The sequence below is a fragment of the Euprymna scolopes genome, chromosome 8 (genome assembly GCF_053919585.1).
Source record: "Euprymna scolopes isolate OS-2025 chromosome 8, ASM5391958v1, whole genome shotgun sequence".
In the NCBI taxonomy this organism is placed as follows: Eukaryota; Metazoa; Mollusca; class Cephalopoda; order Sepiida; family Sepiolidae; genus Euprymna; species Euprymna scolopes.
In genome coordinates this window covers 92,382,801-92,400,300 of record NC_136489.1, presented here as the reverse complement: position 1 = coordinate 92,400,300, position 17,500 = coordinate 92,382,801, and the positions used below count along the sequence as shown (strand labels likewise).

General features: G+C 34.8%; 1 protein-coding gene across 2 annotated transcripts in view; it reads right to left on the bottom strand.

Annotated features, from left to right (window-relative positions):
- The window catches only part of LOC145283630 (uncharacterized), a 107,823-nt gene that overhangs the window by 56,459 nt on the left and 33,864 nt on the right, over positions 1 to 17,500 (bottom strand). For both annotated transcript variants that reach the window (XM_080132583.1, XM_080132582.1), the window contains exons 9-12: positions 17,354 to 17,500; positions 12,654 to 12,808; positions 5,606 to 5,704; positions 2,273 to 2,414 (exon numbers count right to left, since the gene is read on the bottom strand). The exon at positions 17,354 to 17,500 is cut by the window's right edge and continues 70 nt beyond it. In XM_080132583.1, the coding sequence (XP_079988709.1) occupies positions 2,273 to 2,414; positions 5,606 to 5,704; positions 12,654 to 12,808; positions 17,354 to 17,500 (543 nt within the window). The remainder of the gene's footprint in view (positions 1 to 2,272; positions 2,415 to 5,605; positions 5,705 to 12,653; positions 12,809 to 17,353) is intronic.

Sequence of the window (17,500 nt, the reverse complement as noted above, 5' to 3'; positions counted from 1 at the left end):
AAAGTAACTTTTATTGACTATGGTAACATTTATTTCTTGTATATTTATATTATTATGCATATAACATTTTCTCTTTGTAAGGAAAGATCATTTTGTTGGTCACTCTTGGCTACGAATGGAAACAAAGTTGATATAAAAAATATATTTTCGCGAAACTTATCTTTACTTTCATCATATTTTGCTTAGGGTAAAATTGTTGAGTATCAAAACCTATCTCTTTACAACCCCCTACTTTTCATAACCTATCATACTTTCATCAATCACAGTCCATTTTCTGTAGGCTGTTTTTGAACCCAGTCAACGACGGGTACTTCTTCTAGCGTATATATATATGCATAATCACGTTGACACACCGGTTCTCGTCAGATCACCGAAGCTAAATAACATTGAGACTGGCTAGTACCAAATAGTGACCACTTGGGAATTCTAGGCGCTCTATATCCTCTCTGTTTATCTCAGCATTGTTTCCAGTTGTCTTGAACCTTACATGCCACTGGTATTTAACAACGCCGACTCAGGAGAGGTGGGTTTTAAGATTGCGCAACTCTTGCCACAAAATTCCACGCGCAGGCACCCTTATAGTGAGTATCCATAGTCTGTCAAGTCTGAAGGAAGCTATATATATATATATATATATATATATATATATATATATATATATATATATATATATATATATATATATATATATATGTATCAATAAAGTTCAGATTACAGATGTCTCGTAAAATGAACTTAAAATTTCTTTTAAAAGCGTAAAAGGTGTCTTTGTATCTTCAAAGCTTTTTCTTTAGCAACATGATGATTCTTTTAAGTCTAAACAAGCTAGACTCATGAAATAAATCTCAGCGCGTAAACTTCTCGAAACGGCATTCATTATAAACTCTAACACAATTAAACAACGTAACGGCCCCTATAATTTATCTTCTTTTATCCGCAAACTTATACTAACCGAACAGAACTCGAATTTAGGCTAGATAGATATTAACGCGACATTCCCAACATCGATGATAAAGTAAGTAAAACAAAGCAAAATGTACGCATTCAATGTCAATACGTATCGCTTTGCATTCTAACGAACAAATTGATTTCACGTCGTAATTGCACCACATGTTTCTAAATTCCAACGAGTATGTCTCGTTTATAAAAGCAGAAACAAAAATAAAGGCAAACACTTTTTCACATCACAAATGCACCAAATATTTTGAAATATTGTACTCGTATGTTATTTCTTCAAATTAGTAATCTTGAGAAAGTCATGAAAGAAGGAGTATATATATATATATATATATATATATATATATATATATATATATATATATATATATATACATAAGAAAAAGTTGAAAATAAATTTTCAATGATAAGACAAACCTATCAAGATAAATAAAACTCTACCCAATTAAGAGGAACAAATATAAGGAGTTAAATTTCATAGGAGCTTTATTACATTATCAAGTCAGTAAGGACTAAAGAAAGGAAACCAGGGAGAAACCTTTTTAAGGCATGACATTTTGAAGCTAAATGCTTTTCTTGAGAAGAGGATAAAAAGCCGGTATTATACAAGGGTAATGGTAAAAAGATAACGCCGACTTAAAAACCATTCAGATTAGAACAATTGGGTGGGGTGGGGTAGGGGTGTAAATGGGAGGGGGAAAATTTCTAAATAATAAAAATATATTTATAAAATAAAAAAATCCAATTCTTGTTTGATTTAAAAAAATCATAAAAAAACATAATAAAAAAATTTATATATAATATATAGTATAATATATAAAGAAAATAAGATAAAGTAAGTACAGCAATAATAAGAGACGAGCAAGAGAAAGGAAAAGAAAATATATATATATATATATATATATATATATAGTAAGTTATAAAATATATATGGCATTTAAGCTACACAGAATATTCCGCGTTTCATCCACGCTAGGATTCATCAGGCTTATGCATATATATTTTATAACTTACTACCTAGCTCTACCTAGGTATTGAGCACTGTTGAAGTACATACTTTAAGTTTACGCATAAATTTATACTTTCGTATATTAATTCATGTGATGAAATTAAGTAATCATATATATATATACATATAAAAGGCACACACACACACACACACACACACACACACACACACACACACACACACACACACACACACATATATATATATATATATATTGCTTAGCAACAACTCTTGCATCTAAGATACAATACATGAATATAAAACACCCCAAACAGCAAAATCTCGCCATTTTGAATGTTAACACACCGGCATGTTTCTGTTGTAGTGCTTGGTATTGATGAATTATTTTCTGCGCTTCATTCTGAGTAAAGTTCGTTTTAGTTTTTATCTCGTTAAGTAGTTCCAGTTCGATCTCTTTCATTTCAGCCGAGCGACTCTCGTTCATCTTCTGTAAAACAAACGAGCAAAAAAAAAAAAAAATTGGATTCATATGTCAGAAAAGAGGAACGATTATTAAAAAGCATCAGTCATGTTTTTTGTTTTGTATAAATTAGATTCAACTGCAGAGAATGGAAGTTAAGAATATTTTTGTTTTCTTTGCTTTAAATTATGAGAATTCTTTTCGAAGCCAGGTGTAGTATCTGTTCTGATATTAGACTTCATTTTCCTGTTTTCAATAAATAGTTGAGAATTCTTCTATACCGAAGAAAATCTTTTGTTGGTACTACTGCACTTATTGATCGGTGCTGAAATATTAACGTTATTATTTTGAAAGCTTTTCTTAACATGGGGAGGGGAGGGTGCTTTGTAACTATTCTGTACTTTAAATTTACAATTTAATAAAAACAGATATCATAAAACTTTAATTAAACTTGAGAATACTATTTAAAAAAAAATAGCGCGGCTCAATAACTGCACTAGCACTTTTTTTGTTTTGTTCCAACTTAAAAGCAGAGTGTTTCTTTTTTAGAGGGCTGGATCCCCATATTAAAAACTGACCCTGTGTCTAACTCTGTCCTTGTGAGGAGGTAAGTGAATAGAGACAACATTTACTTGCCTTCTGTGCAGTGCATCAGGTATCACGTGGCATCTCCAATCGTGCGGAGTTCCGATGCATAGAGACAAATTTTACCAAAACACGTTGACGTCGAACGACGTTGGCCACACGTTATTAAAACGATTTCGTTTTGTATCTTTTTATCGTAGAAAGGCGTGTAAATGTCCGCCTTCCATTTTTTTTATTTTATGAAAATTTATTTTTATTTTATGAAAATTTATTTTTATTTTATGAAAATTTCTTTTTATTTTATGAAAATTTATTTTTATTTTATGAAAATTTATTTTTTATTTTATGAAAATTTATTTTTATTTTAACCAACCTTTAAATGATTTATTTGCTTTATTTCACATCATTTATCACAGAAAAAAAAAGGCATTTACACACTTCGGATTGCCACTAATGATTATTTGTTTTCAGGTTAAGAAGAATTCTACACGGGAAAAAAGGAGACAATCCAGAATTTTAATGATTTTCAGCAAAACATTTTACATTAAATTAACGAACTAACAAGCGGTCTATGAAAGCCAAGACCCTCGCGTCTAGTGTGGCAGTTGACGTTGCTAAGGACAAAACAAAGATTTCTTGTAGTGTCTCAAACTGCTGATCTTTCCCTTGATGAAATAATGGCCTTTGAACTTTCCCCATATCCACCATTCCTCTTTGAGGTAAAACAACTGTAACGCAAACCAAACAAAACACTATTATGAAAGAACCGAGTTCAAATGCGTCAGCTCTGCTATACCAGAAGTTGAATATAACGTTCTTGACGGAGTATCTCTTCTCCATTGACTGAAGTGGTCAGAAGAAAAGATATATTGTTCAATCGTTGACGACTATGCATCTTTCACAGTAAAGCACTTTGACAAGGCTATGATAGTATTTGATAGTTACATTGGAGGATAAAACATTAAGGACATTACCTATCAGAGACGCCCCCAAAATTAAACAAGTAACAAAGTGAATAGTGCTGAAGGAACGAAATTTGTTGTCAATCTCATTTCACAACGCATAAAGGACAGAGGTTGTCACGTAACACAATCAAAGGGGGATGCAGATGTGGCGATTGTTAAGGCGTCAGTGTGTATGTCATCCAACAAAAGTACAAGTGTCATTGGCGAAGATACAGATCTATTAGTGCTGTTACTTCATTATGTGTCAACCAGCGATGACAAGCTTGATTCTTACTCGGATAAAGGGACTCCTGCAGCAGTATATGACGTTAACGTTATGAATAAGTTATTTGGATACGGTGTCTGCATTAGTTTTCTGTTCCTGCATGCTTTTAAGGGATGCGATACCACTTCCGCGGTTTTTAAAATCGAAAAAAAAAAAATCTGCTCTTCGCAACGTTTTGGACGGAGACTCTGTCTTAAAGAGCTGTGCTAAGAAGTTTTACACACCTAAGTAAAATTATAGCTGAGATTGAAGACGTTGGTTGTAAAGCGACGGTGGCATTTTTTTCGGAAGCAAATCTGAAGACAATCTGTCTGCAATTAAATATTCTAGTTTCTGCCAAAAAGTTTGTTCAGCCAAAAGCTTTGTTACATCTGAACGACTGCCGCCGACCTCCTGTGCAACGAAGTATCATGCCCTTCGGAATTACCTCCAAGTGATGCTTTGGATGGACAATAGTGAAGCCATGTACACTACTGAATGAGGATAGGAATTGCAGAACAACAGTCTAGTTCCAGTGATGATGGATACTTCGCCTGTGCCAGAAACATTTCTGAAAATAATTCACTGCAGCTATTCTGATGGTTGTAGTACACTTCGATACACTTGCAAAAGAGACGGACTTATCTATTCACCAGTATGCGGACCATGTCAAGAAAGGCATTTTGACAATATGAGTGAGGAAGCAGTGTCTGATGATGAAAATAGTGACTATTGAGCTGACACGGTTATTCAGTGATGAGATACATCTTAAAATGCACTGTGTATTCTATAATATTTAGAAATGTACATGACGACATCGATGACTTAATGACATGGCTTGTCCATGAAGTTAGTATAAAAATTGTTATATCAAAATATATAGTATAAAAATGCAAACTCTTCTGTAAGCAACACATACAGCTACAGCTTTGATATATGAAAATATTAGTTATTTTTAGTGCGATGGCTGTCATCGTTTTATGACGTCATAGTTTGGAGGTTTGTGGATCAGATTTTGGTAAACTTTTAGTATGTTAATAAATAAAATCCTGAAACGTTTTCTTGGAAGTTGTTTAGCGTCAAACCGTATTTTGACTGGAAGATAATCCTCCTATTCCATTAACGATGTTTATGACAAAGGGAGTAGAATTGATGTTTTCTAATTTGACTTTTGTTTGAAGTGTATGCTATATGGCGATTTTCAATCCTCTCATATTATTCAGCATCATTCATCTGTCAATCCATCCATCTCGTTAATCTGTATTCTCGAGTTGTTTTGGCCTTTATAAGTGGTTACTGATTAGAAAAATAAACTAAAATAAATGCTCATGTGACCACAGAAGAAATATCCGGCAATGATTAAAATAATCTTTGGTGTTCACAATTTTTAGATTAAAAAAAAAAGAATAACGAAAATATTAAACCTTCAGAAATATTTCAATGGCGTCAGATTCTTGTTGGTCCAATTCATCCATCTTGTTTTCTAATTCAGCATTCATTTGTGTAATTTTCGACTGATAATCCTACAATGAAACAATCTCTGAAAGTAAATTATCCCAACAACCACAATGATTGTTAGCGGGACCTGTGGAAATGCCATGATTAATTTCTTTATCTATCTATATGATTTACTATCAATAATAATATTTCTATTGAAATAGTGCATATAATTAAAGCTTGATAATATTAACAGTAAATGAGTATTATTGAGGTATTTACTTCTCTTCCATTGCAAGAACTGAGACAACAAGGTCGGAAAGTGGGATTGAAAAAGTCAGTGTTCCAGAGGACGAGCTCTCTGACTCTGCAAAAGATACATGTGCTCCTCCGTCGGCATACCTGACAGAGCGCCTCAGGCGATTAGCAATAAGCTAATCCCTTATAAAAGAGAGAAATAAAGGCCTGGAAGGGTAGACCTCCTAGAACTGCGCAGAACCAACATTACACCGCAATCAACAGGGAAAAGATCATTACAGGAATGGTCTAATCTTTGTTGATTTTGAGGCCGTAGATAAATTTCTGGGCTGATGTGATAAATGGGTATTATTGGAGTTCTGTACCAGTCATCCTAAAATAATAATAATAATAATAATAATAATAATAATAATAATAATAATAATAATAATAATAATAATAATAAACAAACTGGAGAGCACCAGGGCACGACGGGATACACGCATACTGGTTAAAAAAATTCACAACCTTACACGAAAGGCTAGCCCAAAACCTGAGAAGATGTATACAGGAAGCAAGCGTACCAGACTAGATGACAAAAGGTAGAACCACACTGCTACAGAAGGACACGGAGAAAGGAACCGTCCCTAGCAAGTATAGACCAATCACGTGCTTACAAACTATGTGGAAGATACTGACAGCACAACTGAGGGTACAAATCTACCACTTCCTGAATAACCGTGGACTCATCCCCGAGGAGCAGAAAGGATGCCAAAAAGGAAAAAGAGGAACACATGACCTGTTATACATAGATCAAAAGATCCTAAAGGAGGTAAAAAGAAAGAGAAAGAATTTAGCCATGGTATGGATCGACTACAAAAAAGTGTACGACAGGATCCCCCCAAAAATGTATAAAATACCAAGTAGGATCACCAACGTAATAGAAAATGCAATGAAAACATGGAGACTGGAATTGACAGCTGATGGACAACACATAACAAAAATTAACATACAAAGAGGCATCTTCCAAGGAGACTCGCTATCACCACTACTGTTCATCATAGCCATGATGCCCTTGAACAGTATTCTGAGAAAGTGCCAAGCCGGATACAAGTTCTCCAGTACAGAGGAAAAATGAATCCCCTGATGTACATGGACGATCTGAAACTTTTTGCAAGGACCGAAAAGGAGCTAGAGGCACTAATTAACACTACCAGGATCTTCAGCCAAGATATCCAAATGGAATTTGGAATGGAAAAGTGCGCACAACTAGTTATAAGAAAGGGAAAACTGGAAACGACAGAAGGCATGGAACTACCCAACCAAACAGAAATGAGGGCACTAGGGAAACAAGACGACTATAAATACTTGGGAATTCTGGAAGCGGACACCATCAGAGCAACAGAAATGAAAGAGAAAATTGGAAAGGAATACCTCAGGAGAACAAGAAAACTCCTGGAAACGAAATTATATAGTAGAAACCTAATAAAAGGTATTAATACATGGGCAGTATCACTAGTAAGATACTCTGGACCGTTTATAGGGTGGACAAAAGAAGAACTGAGACAACTCGACCAGAAAACCAGGAAAGTCATGACCATGCATAATGCACTACATCCAAAGGACGATATTGACAGACTCTAGGTGAAAAGGAAAGTCGGCGGGAGGGGACTGATCTGTATAGAAGACTGTGTGAAGGACACGACAAAAGACTAGAAAATACATAATGCAAAACACTGAAAGGATAATTATGGCAGCGAGAGACACTGAAAAAAAAAACAAAACAGAAAACAGAGAGACAAACGACAAAACGAGAAAAGAGAAATGGGAAGAGAAACAACTCCACGGAAGATTCATAAGAATGACAAAAGATGAGAATAACGAAAACACCTGGACATGGATGCGAAAAGGACATATAAACCGAGAAACCGAATCTCGAATAACTGCAGCACAAGATAACTCGATAAGAACCAACCATATCAAAGCAAGGATCGATAAAACACAAGAAAACAGCAAATGCAGACTCTGTGGACAAAGAGACGAAACGATAAACCATATAGTAAGTGAATGCAGCAAACTTGCTCAAAAGGAATACAAAAACAGGCATGACCAAGTGCGGAGTGTGGTACTTTGGGAATTGTGTAAACGACTGCATTTTGAGCGTACAGACAAATGGTACAAGCATAAACACGCAACAGCACTCGAAAACGAGAACCACAAAATCCTATGGGACATGGACATATAAACGGACAAACCCATCCAAGCAAGAAGACCAGATGTCGTAATAATTAACAAGAAAGAAAAATCCTGTCAAATCGTAGAATTTGCAGTTCCAGCTGATCACAGGGTGAGTATGAAAGAAAAGGAGAAACGAAGCAAATACACAGAGCTAGCCAGAGAGTTAAAAGGGATTTGGATGATTAAGAAAATCCAAATAGTACCGATAATAGTAGGAGCACTAGGAAAAATTCCGAAAAAACTTCGAAAAAAGAATGTAAGAAATTGGAATCAGAGGAATAACTGCAAAAGTACAACGATTAACGATAATGAAAACGACTGAAATATTAATGAAAACCCTTGAATGCGGAGAATAATACAAGAAGACAATATAACGAATAAGCGTTACAGGGAATTAAGAACACCGAAACTGCATATTTACAAGTTCTACACCCCCCATCATGCATCCCCCCATTGTTTCATCACCGTCCCCCCCAAAAAAAAAATGATACCAAAGAGCCGAGAAGGGTCAATAAGGACTGAAAGACTGAGGAGCGAGCGCCAACCAGACCTCGGCTGGACAAGCGCAAAGAGAACTGTGACCTTGGGGAGGCTGAGTGCCACTCAAATTCCAGTATAAACCAATGGCCACTACCAGCGAGAAATCAATGGTAAGCGGCTGTTACGATGATGCAAATTCATTTACAAATGTTATCGAAGGAGGTGGAGAGAGCTGAACGTCTGGGGAGACTTGTTGTCACTCAGCTTCCAGAGAACACCACAGGTTTCCAATCAGATCGTTTGTAGACTTGTGTGAAAGCTCCACGTGAGCTAATAATAATAATAATAATAATAATAATAATAATAATAATAATAATAATAATAATAATAATATAAGTAAGAATCTACTGTTTTTAGACAATCACATGTCACATGCAAATAGCCTGTTAAATAAGTAATAAAAATAAAAAATAACAGCAACCGCAACATTTTAGACTTAGTAGGTGATCACTTTCTCATATATATTTAAAATGATCATCTACACCCGGACAATCAAGTGATAATGATCACGCATTTTCAAACCAAATAGTGTTTTTAAAGACGGGTCCATTTTAGATAAATGTACAAATTTGTAACATTTCTACCAACTTACTTCCCTTATTTTATCCTTTAGTCCCCATATTCCACGAGTAATGTTTCTGACAAAGGGGAAAATTGCTGTTTTTTGAATCGGAGTCTATCCATCTAACACTTATCTTTGGCTAGTTTTGGATCTTGAATTAGTATTAAAAAAAACTCTCTTAGCTCCTTACATTAACTAGCTTCATGTCTTGTCTGGAGCAATGCCCATAAAGAAATTTACATCAACACCTACTTCATCTATTCATTGAAAACTGTAAAATCGTTTTCTTTTTCAAAATTCATTATCTTTTCTTCTCCCGTAAGATTAATAGTCAGCTAGATATATTTCAAATACATATAACGAAGTATTAACTTTAAGTATTTAATGTAACAATTTGGTTTTTAAATAAATAGTCTCTTTCTTCTCACCGTAAAAATAATTGTCAGCTAGATATATTTTAAATTCATTTAACGGAGTTTAAACTTTATTTATTTACTAGCAGGCCGCCCGCGTAGCCCGGTCGTAAAGTATGCATAAAGATTATATTTTAGTTAATACAGAAACTGAGATATGTGCATGATTTTTCTAAACCGTTCACTTCTTGTAAGTAAAAAAAAAGTACTCAAGCTGAGATCGAAACCAAAACCTAAAGACAGTAAAGCAAGTACGATAACCATTAGATAAAGAACATGGCGTAGTGGTTAGAGTACTTAGAAAAAATCAATTGTAAAAAGTGATATTCTTCTGAAAGCTGATGGTTCAATCCTCAGTGTAGGTGACCGAAAAATACAATTGCGAATTACTTAGAACCTCTATCCAGCCATGGCTAACAGAACAAGAGCATGCTACCCCTGTGAAGTAAATAAGGGTTCCGCTCGAGATTCCGCCCAAATTCCCGACAGAAACATTCCCGAGTTCGATAATATACACCTGAAGAAGGTTGGAGGTTACATCGACCGAAATGTGAAAATCACACTCAAGATGAGAACAGTAGTCCGATGAATCCAAATAAAACAAATAACCAATCCTCATCTCAAAAATTCAGAAACGTTATGCCAGAATGGTCCAACAACTTTCACTCACAAATGTCGAACAATCATATACAGGGACACTCTAGTAATCGTCTCATCAGTATAAAATGTTATGCAGAGTGTGCTTCACATTTATTGGATTTTCCCCTTTCCTAGATGTTTATTTAAAAGATAATGTCCATAAAAAATTTCCCACACTATTCCTGATCTGACAAAAAGGCTATTGCAGCCCAAATTACCACAGTATCAAAAGATTAGATTTTGAGAGTGGAAAATGGACATTGAATTTACTTTCGGCAGGTTCGTAATTATTGCATTCTGTATTTTGTCCTTTAGTCCTCATATTCGTTGACTAGTTTTAACCTCAGAGTTGTATGAAGTGGCTCCATGCCGTGTCTGGAGCAATTTCCATTAAAAAATGTGCTAGAGATCTTAATAATTTTGCACATTGTATCCGATAGGATAATTGAATGGTGACAAGAAAGGACTGTTTGAGATTCATGGCTGAAACTATACTACAGCGTGACCAACCTCTAAAATACTACCCATTAAGTTTTTATTTTTTACTATCTTCAGTTAAATCAAAGGCATTGGCTAGCATTTATTTGTACTAAAAGCGGTTGGATTGCAGAAAGGATTTAAAATTTTATTAATGTCTAACTGGACGCCCGGCATTGACCGCTTAAACATGCTATTTTAATTTACGCAGATTGCGTATGTATTATTATAGAATCAATCCTGTATTAAATGTTATATATTACGGGAAATAATTTGCCCGGTGGACTAATTTACAAAAAAAAAAAAAAAAAAAAAAAATAATAATGATAATGTCGTTCACCAACTTTTGTCTGTGTTTGTTTACAATATCACGTCAGCTGATATTTGGGCTTAACGATATTTAAAAAATAGTCTTTCTTCTTTTATAGACATATAAAAAAGAACTTTTATAGTGGAATGTTTTACGTTACACCGGCCAAGAGTTCACCGGTGTAACGTAAAATATTTCCCTGTAAAAATTCTTTTTTTCTTTATCTATAAGAGAAGAAAGACTATTTTTTAAATCGGATTTTTTCGATTTTCGATACTTACGAGATGAATTTCTGTACAAAGCGTATTTAAGAACGCTGTCAGAAATATAAATTACCTTTTGTGAAATTTGCAAAAGATAGGCTCAGCCGTTTCGGAACCTAGGAGAAAGAACTCTCTCTCTCTCTCACACACACACACACACACACACACACACACACACACACACACACACACACACAAAGTGACTTTTATATAATATTAGAGATAGAGATTTTATGGTTACCATGTTTAAGGGGGGTGTTACTCTGTACTACTCTGGGTATGAGTAGAGCCGGAACTAATGGCGATTAAGAAATGATTTCATACTCGCCAATGTAACCAAATTGGGGGATTGGTACGAAATATACCTTAACATCAAAATTAGAACAAACAAGCAACATGATTTAAGTAACTGAATTATAGAAGAAATCATATAATAGAAACGTATACATACGACAACATTTGTTTTGGTCATCTCACTAGAAATCAACTTTATATTACACCTTCCGTTGCTATAACAGCGTTAAGACGTTTCATTTTATTGATTATAATATTCGGTGCAAACAACGGTTCAAACTTATTCTCAGAAAACCGAAAAATTCAGAGTGAAACTCAATAAAATAATAACATATTTTCTTAAGGCATGTTCATTCAATCTACGCGTTTAGTGATGGCCCTAATACTTCAACATTAAGCTTGACTGACAGACCAATTACCATAGAAGACAATTCTTCACCATTTAACACATATGACCAGCGTGTGGTATCTTCATTAGGTTACATCAGATGTTGGTTGTAGTAACAGTGAATATAGAGACCGTCTCTACATCTTTTTCCCCCCTCTTTCCTATTAATGTTATTTGTAGCAACAAGGTAATAGTTGTAGAATAACAACACATTGTCGTTTTCGCTTTTAATGACGCCCTTGAAAAAAACAAACAAATAAAAAAAATAGGTTTCTTGTAGTTTTGTTTTACTTTTTAAAGAAATATTATACTGTATTGTCACAGTGTATCGACTGTTTTCACAACCTGTTCGCCGTCAAGCATCTACTGTGAGAATATCTTTTTTGAGATAAAAGACTCTATGGAAGAAAAGAGATTATGCTCGGTAGATTACAAGATATGAAACTTTCCTTTGACATCACATTGTCAAAGTACAAATCCAAGTAAACTGACATTGGTGAAAAAGCACAGTAACGCAGAAGAAAAAAAAAACAACAAAAACAACAACAAAAAAACAAACAAACAATTCAAATTAAAATATAACAGAAAATCCGATTTGGAATTAAAGTATAAAAATCATTAGCGATTAGTGTCTCTAATTGTCTGCGGACTTAAAAGCTTATAAATGTCCTTACTTCAACACTGGATTCCATATCGGAATTTTCATTTGCCATGTACATCTCCATCAACCTCCGCTTTTCTTCGAGATGTTTATCTTCCAACTTCTTTAGTTCTTGCGCACGTCTTTCTCTCAATTTCTTTGCAAGTACTTCCAGTTGCTGATTGGTTTCTGTGCAAAAATATATATCAATTATCAACCGAGGTTTTCTTATTGTATTTTATTTTCTAAGTTTCCGAGAAGAAATATATACCCCCCTCCAAATACAACAACCAAGAATTAAAATCCTGTTTTTAACTCCTATTGATGTTTTTTTATAAAGTTGACGAGTGCGTAGGGGTGGCAGGAAAAGCCACCCGAATGTCAATTTGCACAGATTAGGTTATTTTCCAGCACATAACGTCATATCATATCTGATGGCTAACTGAGACCTTCCTTTATTCGTATGAAGCGGAATGTATAGCATTTTTTACTGGTTCGGTTCTCTTGCTTGTATTTGTTTTTTTCTATGGAGTAATCCAGAGACCCCTTTTTAAATTGTTAACGTGAGTCATTTTAACAACGACAAAGAGCCTTCCTCTATTTTGTATTATGCTGCACCACTGTAACGTAGACGTTCGTTACAGTTCAAACCTCTCTCGACCCTCACGTCGTCTGGCACCGTCGAAAGGCAACAGCTAAACAAAAGTAAATAAATCCGACTTTCTTTCTGTTTTAGCAAAAGTCATTTATTACGATTACTTATCAAACATTGCCTGTTCTTGTTTTTTTTTTCTAACTGTTCATTTTATATGCTATGAGATTAACAAAACCCCGCCGCCTCGACACCAGCTACGGGGGCCACATGTCCATCTCACCCCGCTCGCGTTTTTCTTTTCGCTCCTTATCACGCTGACATTAACCAGCCATTTCTCGTCTTCGACTTTACATGTCCATCTTCTCCAACGCAGACTTTTCTTCTCTCACCCGGCCTCTTTTTTCTTCTGACGCAAGCTCCTGCACACTTTCTAATTTGCATATATGTTTTTTCAGATGCTGCTGCTAATATCTTTGCAAGCCAGCTATCCTACAGCTCCTGCTGATATTTTTTCACGAGCTCATACGCATTCTGTTACATTACACCATCGTAAATACGTTAGTCATGCACAGCTGCAAGATAATCATAGTCCAAACTATTATAAACCAATAAGGTTTATATTTTCTTTGCTTTATAGAACACCTTATCATAATTAGATAACGATTCTTAACCGTTTAATTCGTAGCAGTTGTGGCCCACAGAGTCATGACATGTACTTCTGCTAATACAGTTTTTGTTAATCATACAGTTGTGCTGGTCTTGATTATTACTGGCCTGAAAGACCACAACACTGGCGACGGGGGATTCGAAACTTATACCGCGACAAGTTTCTCAAAATGATTTCTATACTTAGACACTTAAAGAAGATACTACGTGAAGGGTGCCAACATTTTATAGGAAGAAGTAATGTTATGGAACCGACTGTATTCGAACATAGCGCAACAAGGCTGTCAGCTTGACTCGGTATTTATCTTTTCACCGTAACCCCCTCCCACTTTCCAATAACAACTGTAATATTGAATTTCAATGTATTACGTTGCTTGAAAGTAATGACGTTTTTTTTGGTGGTTAACACTCATCCACAACTAAATTCTTTTACTATTGGGGCTCCCATTTATCACCCACTTATCAAGAGATAAAATTATTGAGACTGGAATGAGTGCTAACCGAAAGATATGCAACACTATTGGAGTACTAAAATTGATTGATATGAATTGCGTTTCACTGCTTATGAGGCAGTCCATGATATGATGGCTGACATAAGATTTGAAGACGACCAAAGTGTAATCATGGGAAAAGTAGTTCCGTTGTAATGTGTTCTACGTGTGGGAAGCATTCGAAAAGAAGCATGAGAATTCCGCTTTACGCTAGGAAAACTGAGTAAAGAAATACTCTTTCGTTGTGACAGAAGACGAGTTCTTGCTGTGACTATATTATAAAGACTAGAACTCAGTCGAGCACTTTCCATGAACATAACGATAAAGCAAAGAGAGACCAGGGACATCTATTATATGAGGAATGGGTTGTAGAGAACAGAAGAGATCATATCCACTAGATTTTATAAAACGTTACAGAAAATAGGTGTTTAAAAGTTTTCAGGATTTTATCATTCATCCCGTATGAATCAGATTGTTCTTTTGTTGGCATTGGTTTCCCTGTTTGTTAGCATTGGTTTTAGTTAGAATTCTTTCGAGAAAAATATGGAGTACTTACTGGAGAGACCACATGAAGTTTGCCAACATCCTAAGTAAAAGTGGGCCTGTGAAACGAACTGGATTCGAATTTGACTCACACAGGTTTCCAGTCCGTGTTACTAAACACTTAGCCACTGTCACCTCCTAAAATTGTATCATTATTCAATTTTACTTACAAGTTATATTAATCAACCTACTAACAGCATTAGCAAAAAAGGGTTCTTGAATATTGTAACGTATCACACATTTACATACGTGTTAACATGTAGACCCAACACGTTGTAGATTTTGTCACAAGGAACATAAGAAAGGAAAAACTCGACTCATATTTTTCCCATTGGAACAAGCGGCATTTATTTCCACCTCTCTAATGTGATCCCTCTAACGTCATCTTCGGTCTGCGAACACGTATTTTTTTAAAAAATGTTTTTTTATTTCTTCCTTGCCTTGACGTCATCTCGCACACGGCTCGGTCATTTGCATACAGCTGCCATATGCGCGTCTGCGCTCTGTTACACTATCATGCATTTGTTCTACGTTTATCGGATTTTCATAATGTTTACCAATTTACACTTTTGAGACTTCCTCCCATCTACTACGTGTTATTTTATTCTGCACAATATATTTTTTAACATACCAATCAACTTTTTATATTGTGTTTCTTAAACTTTGAATTGTTAATGAATAACTTCTGTAATGTAGCGAGTAAACCAAATCTTTTCATGTTTCTGAATTTTGGAGATGAGGATTGATTATTTGTATTTTTTGGGTTATTCGGACTACTTTTCTCATCTTGAGTGCTATTTAAACAACGTTTCGGTCGATGTAGTCTCCGATCTTCTTCAGGTGTATCTTGTCGAACTCGAAAATCTGCACGGAGTTTCTTATGAAACCCTTTGTGTAATCCACTGCAAGAACATGTTCTCATTTCGTCAGCCATGACCGAGTACAAGTCTTAAGTAATTCGCAATTGTATTCCATATGCAAGGACGGTTTAACGAATAAAGTGCTAGGTTAATTATAATCTAACGACACACTTCTGAGGTTGACGCTTCAATCCTTATAGTACGAGTGATACTTAGAATACAATTGTAAATTATTTAGGACTTCTACCTGGTTATGGCTGTCGGAACGATTGCCAGTTACGCCCATAGATTAAATAAATGAGCCTTTTCGAAATTTCGTAAAGATTCCCGAGTTTGACAAGATACACCTGAAGAAGATCAGAGGTTACATCGGTGGAAACTTTGAAAGAATAACCATCAAGATGAAAACACTCGTCCGAATAATCTAAATAATTCAAACCTAATCTTAATAATATCTCTTATCCCATCAGGTAGTACGTTTATGAAAATAATAATTCCAATAAAATTTTATTTAAATAAGATGGTAAATATACAAGGAGTGTTCTAAAAGTAATGCCTCCAATTTTTTTCCGCCCGTATGAATCAGAAGGGATTGCAAATTGCATTGTTATAATGACTAAACTTATTCATTCGTGGCTTGAAAGTTTCATCTCTCTGTTGCAGATATTAACGGTATGGGACTCAAAGAAAGCAAATCCTGTCATGGACGTGCATAAGAAGCAAAGGTGCGTCATTGAATTCCTGTTAAAAGTGCATTAAGAATTATTATGTATAAAAATCAATTTTGGATTGGGTCGCAGGTTTTAAGAATCCCGTCTTCGTAGCTCTCCAACTTTTTGAGTTAAAAAAATAGGAGGCTTTATTGTTGGAACAACACTCGAAGGTTTAACTGACGGTCATAATCTTTACTGGAATCTGATTCGTTAGTAAATGTATAGGCTAAAAGATAAATTAAAACCAATGTGTCTCAGTTTTTTAACAAGCTATTCGTATTAGGTCGATTCAAAAGTTTTTATTCCAATTTAAAATTTCATTTTTGGAAAATAAAATAAAAAAAACTATGTGCTTCTGAAAATCTTTATTCATAACAATAACAATATTTGCTCTCTATAACTTGATTCCATTCATCAACAAGCCTATAAACGCTTCATTGTAAAATTGTTTAAGTTTTAGCGCGAAATATGAATCTAACACATATTCAATTTGCTTTCGTGATATTAAATAGTCTAAATAGTTTTGTAATCCCTGAAATAAGGTATAATCCGAGGAAGCTAGGCCAGGGAAATCGGGATGAGGCCAGGTTTCTCAACTAAATTCTAGATCTTTGGTCAGTAGTGTAATGTGAAAACAAACATTATCATGATAAAATATGACTTTCTTTCTGGTTTTCGAGTCAACATGGATAAGAATGTTGCAGAAAAACGTAAATAATGTTTTACTAATCTGAAATAAAAAAATATAAATTAATCATGGTGATATGTTTAAGTAAGATGCATAAAATAAATTACAATGGTTTAAAATGTCTACAAACCGGCAAAACTTTTGCACCAACCTGTTATTTATCTATTCTGTGACTCACCTTCATCTAAATGTTTTCTTCGCCGCATCATATTCATTTTGAATTCATCAATCAAATCTTGACTCCTTTTTTGCGTCAACTGTCCATTGCTGACGAGTGGACTCAAAACTTTACTCAACAGTGAAGCGCTTTCGTTCAATGACTGGT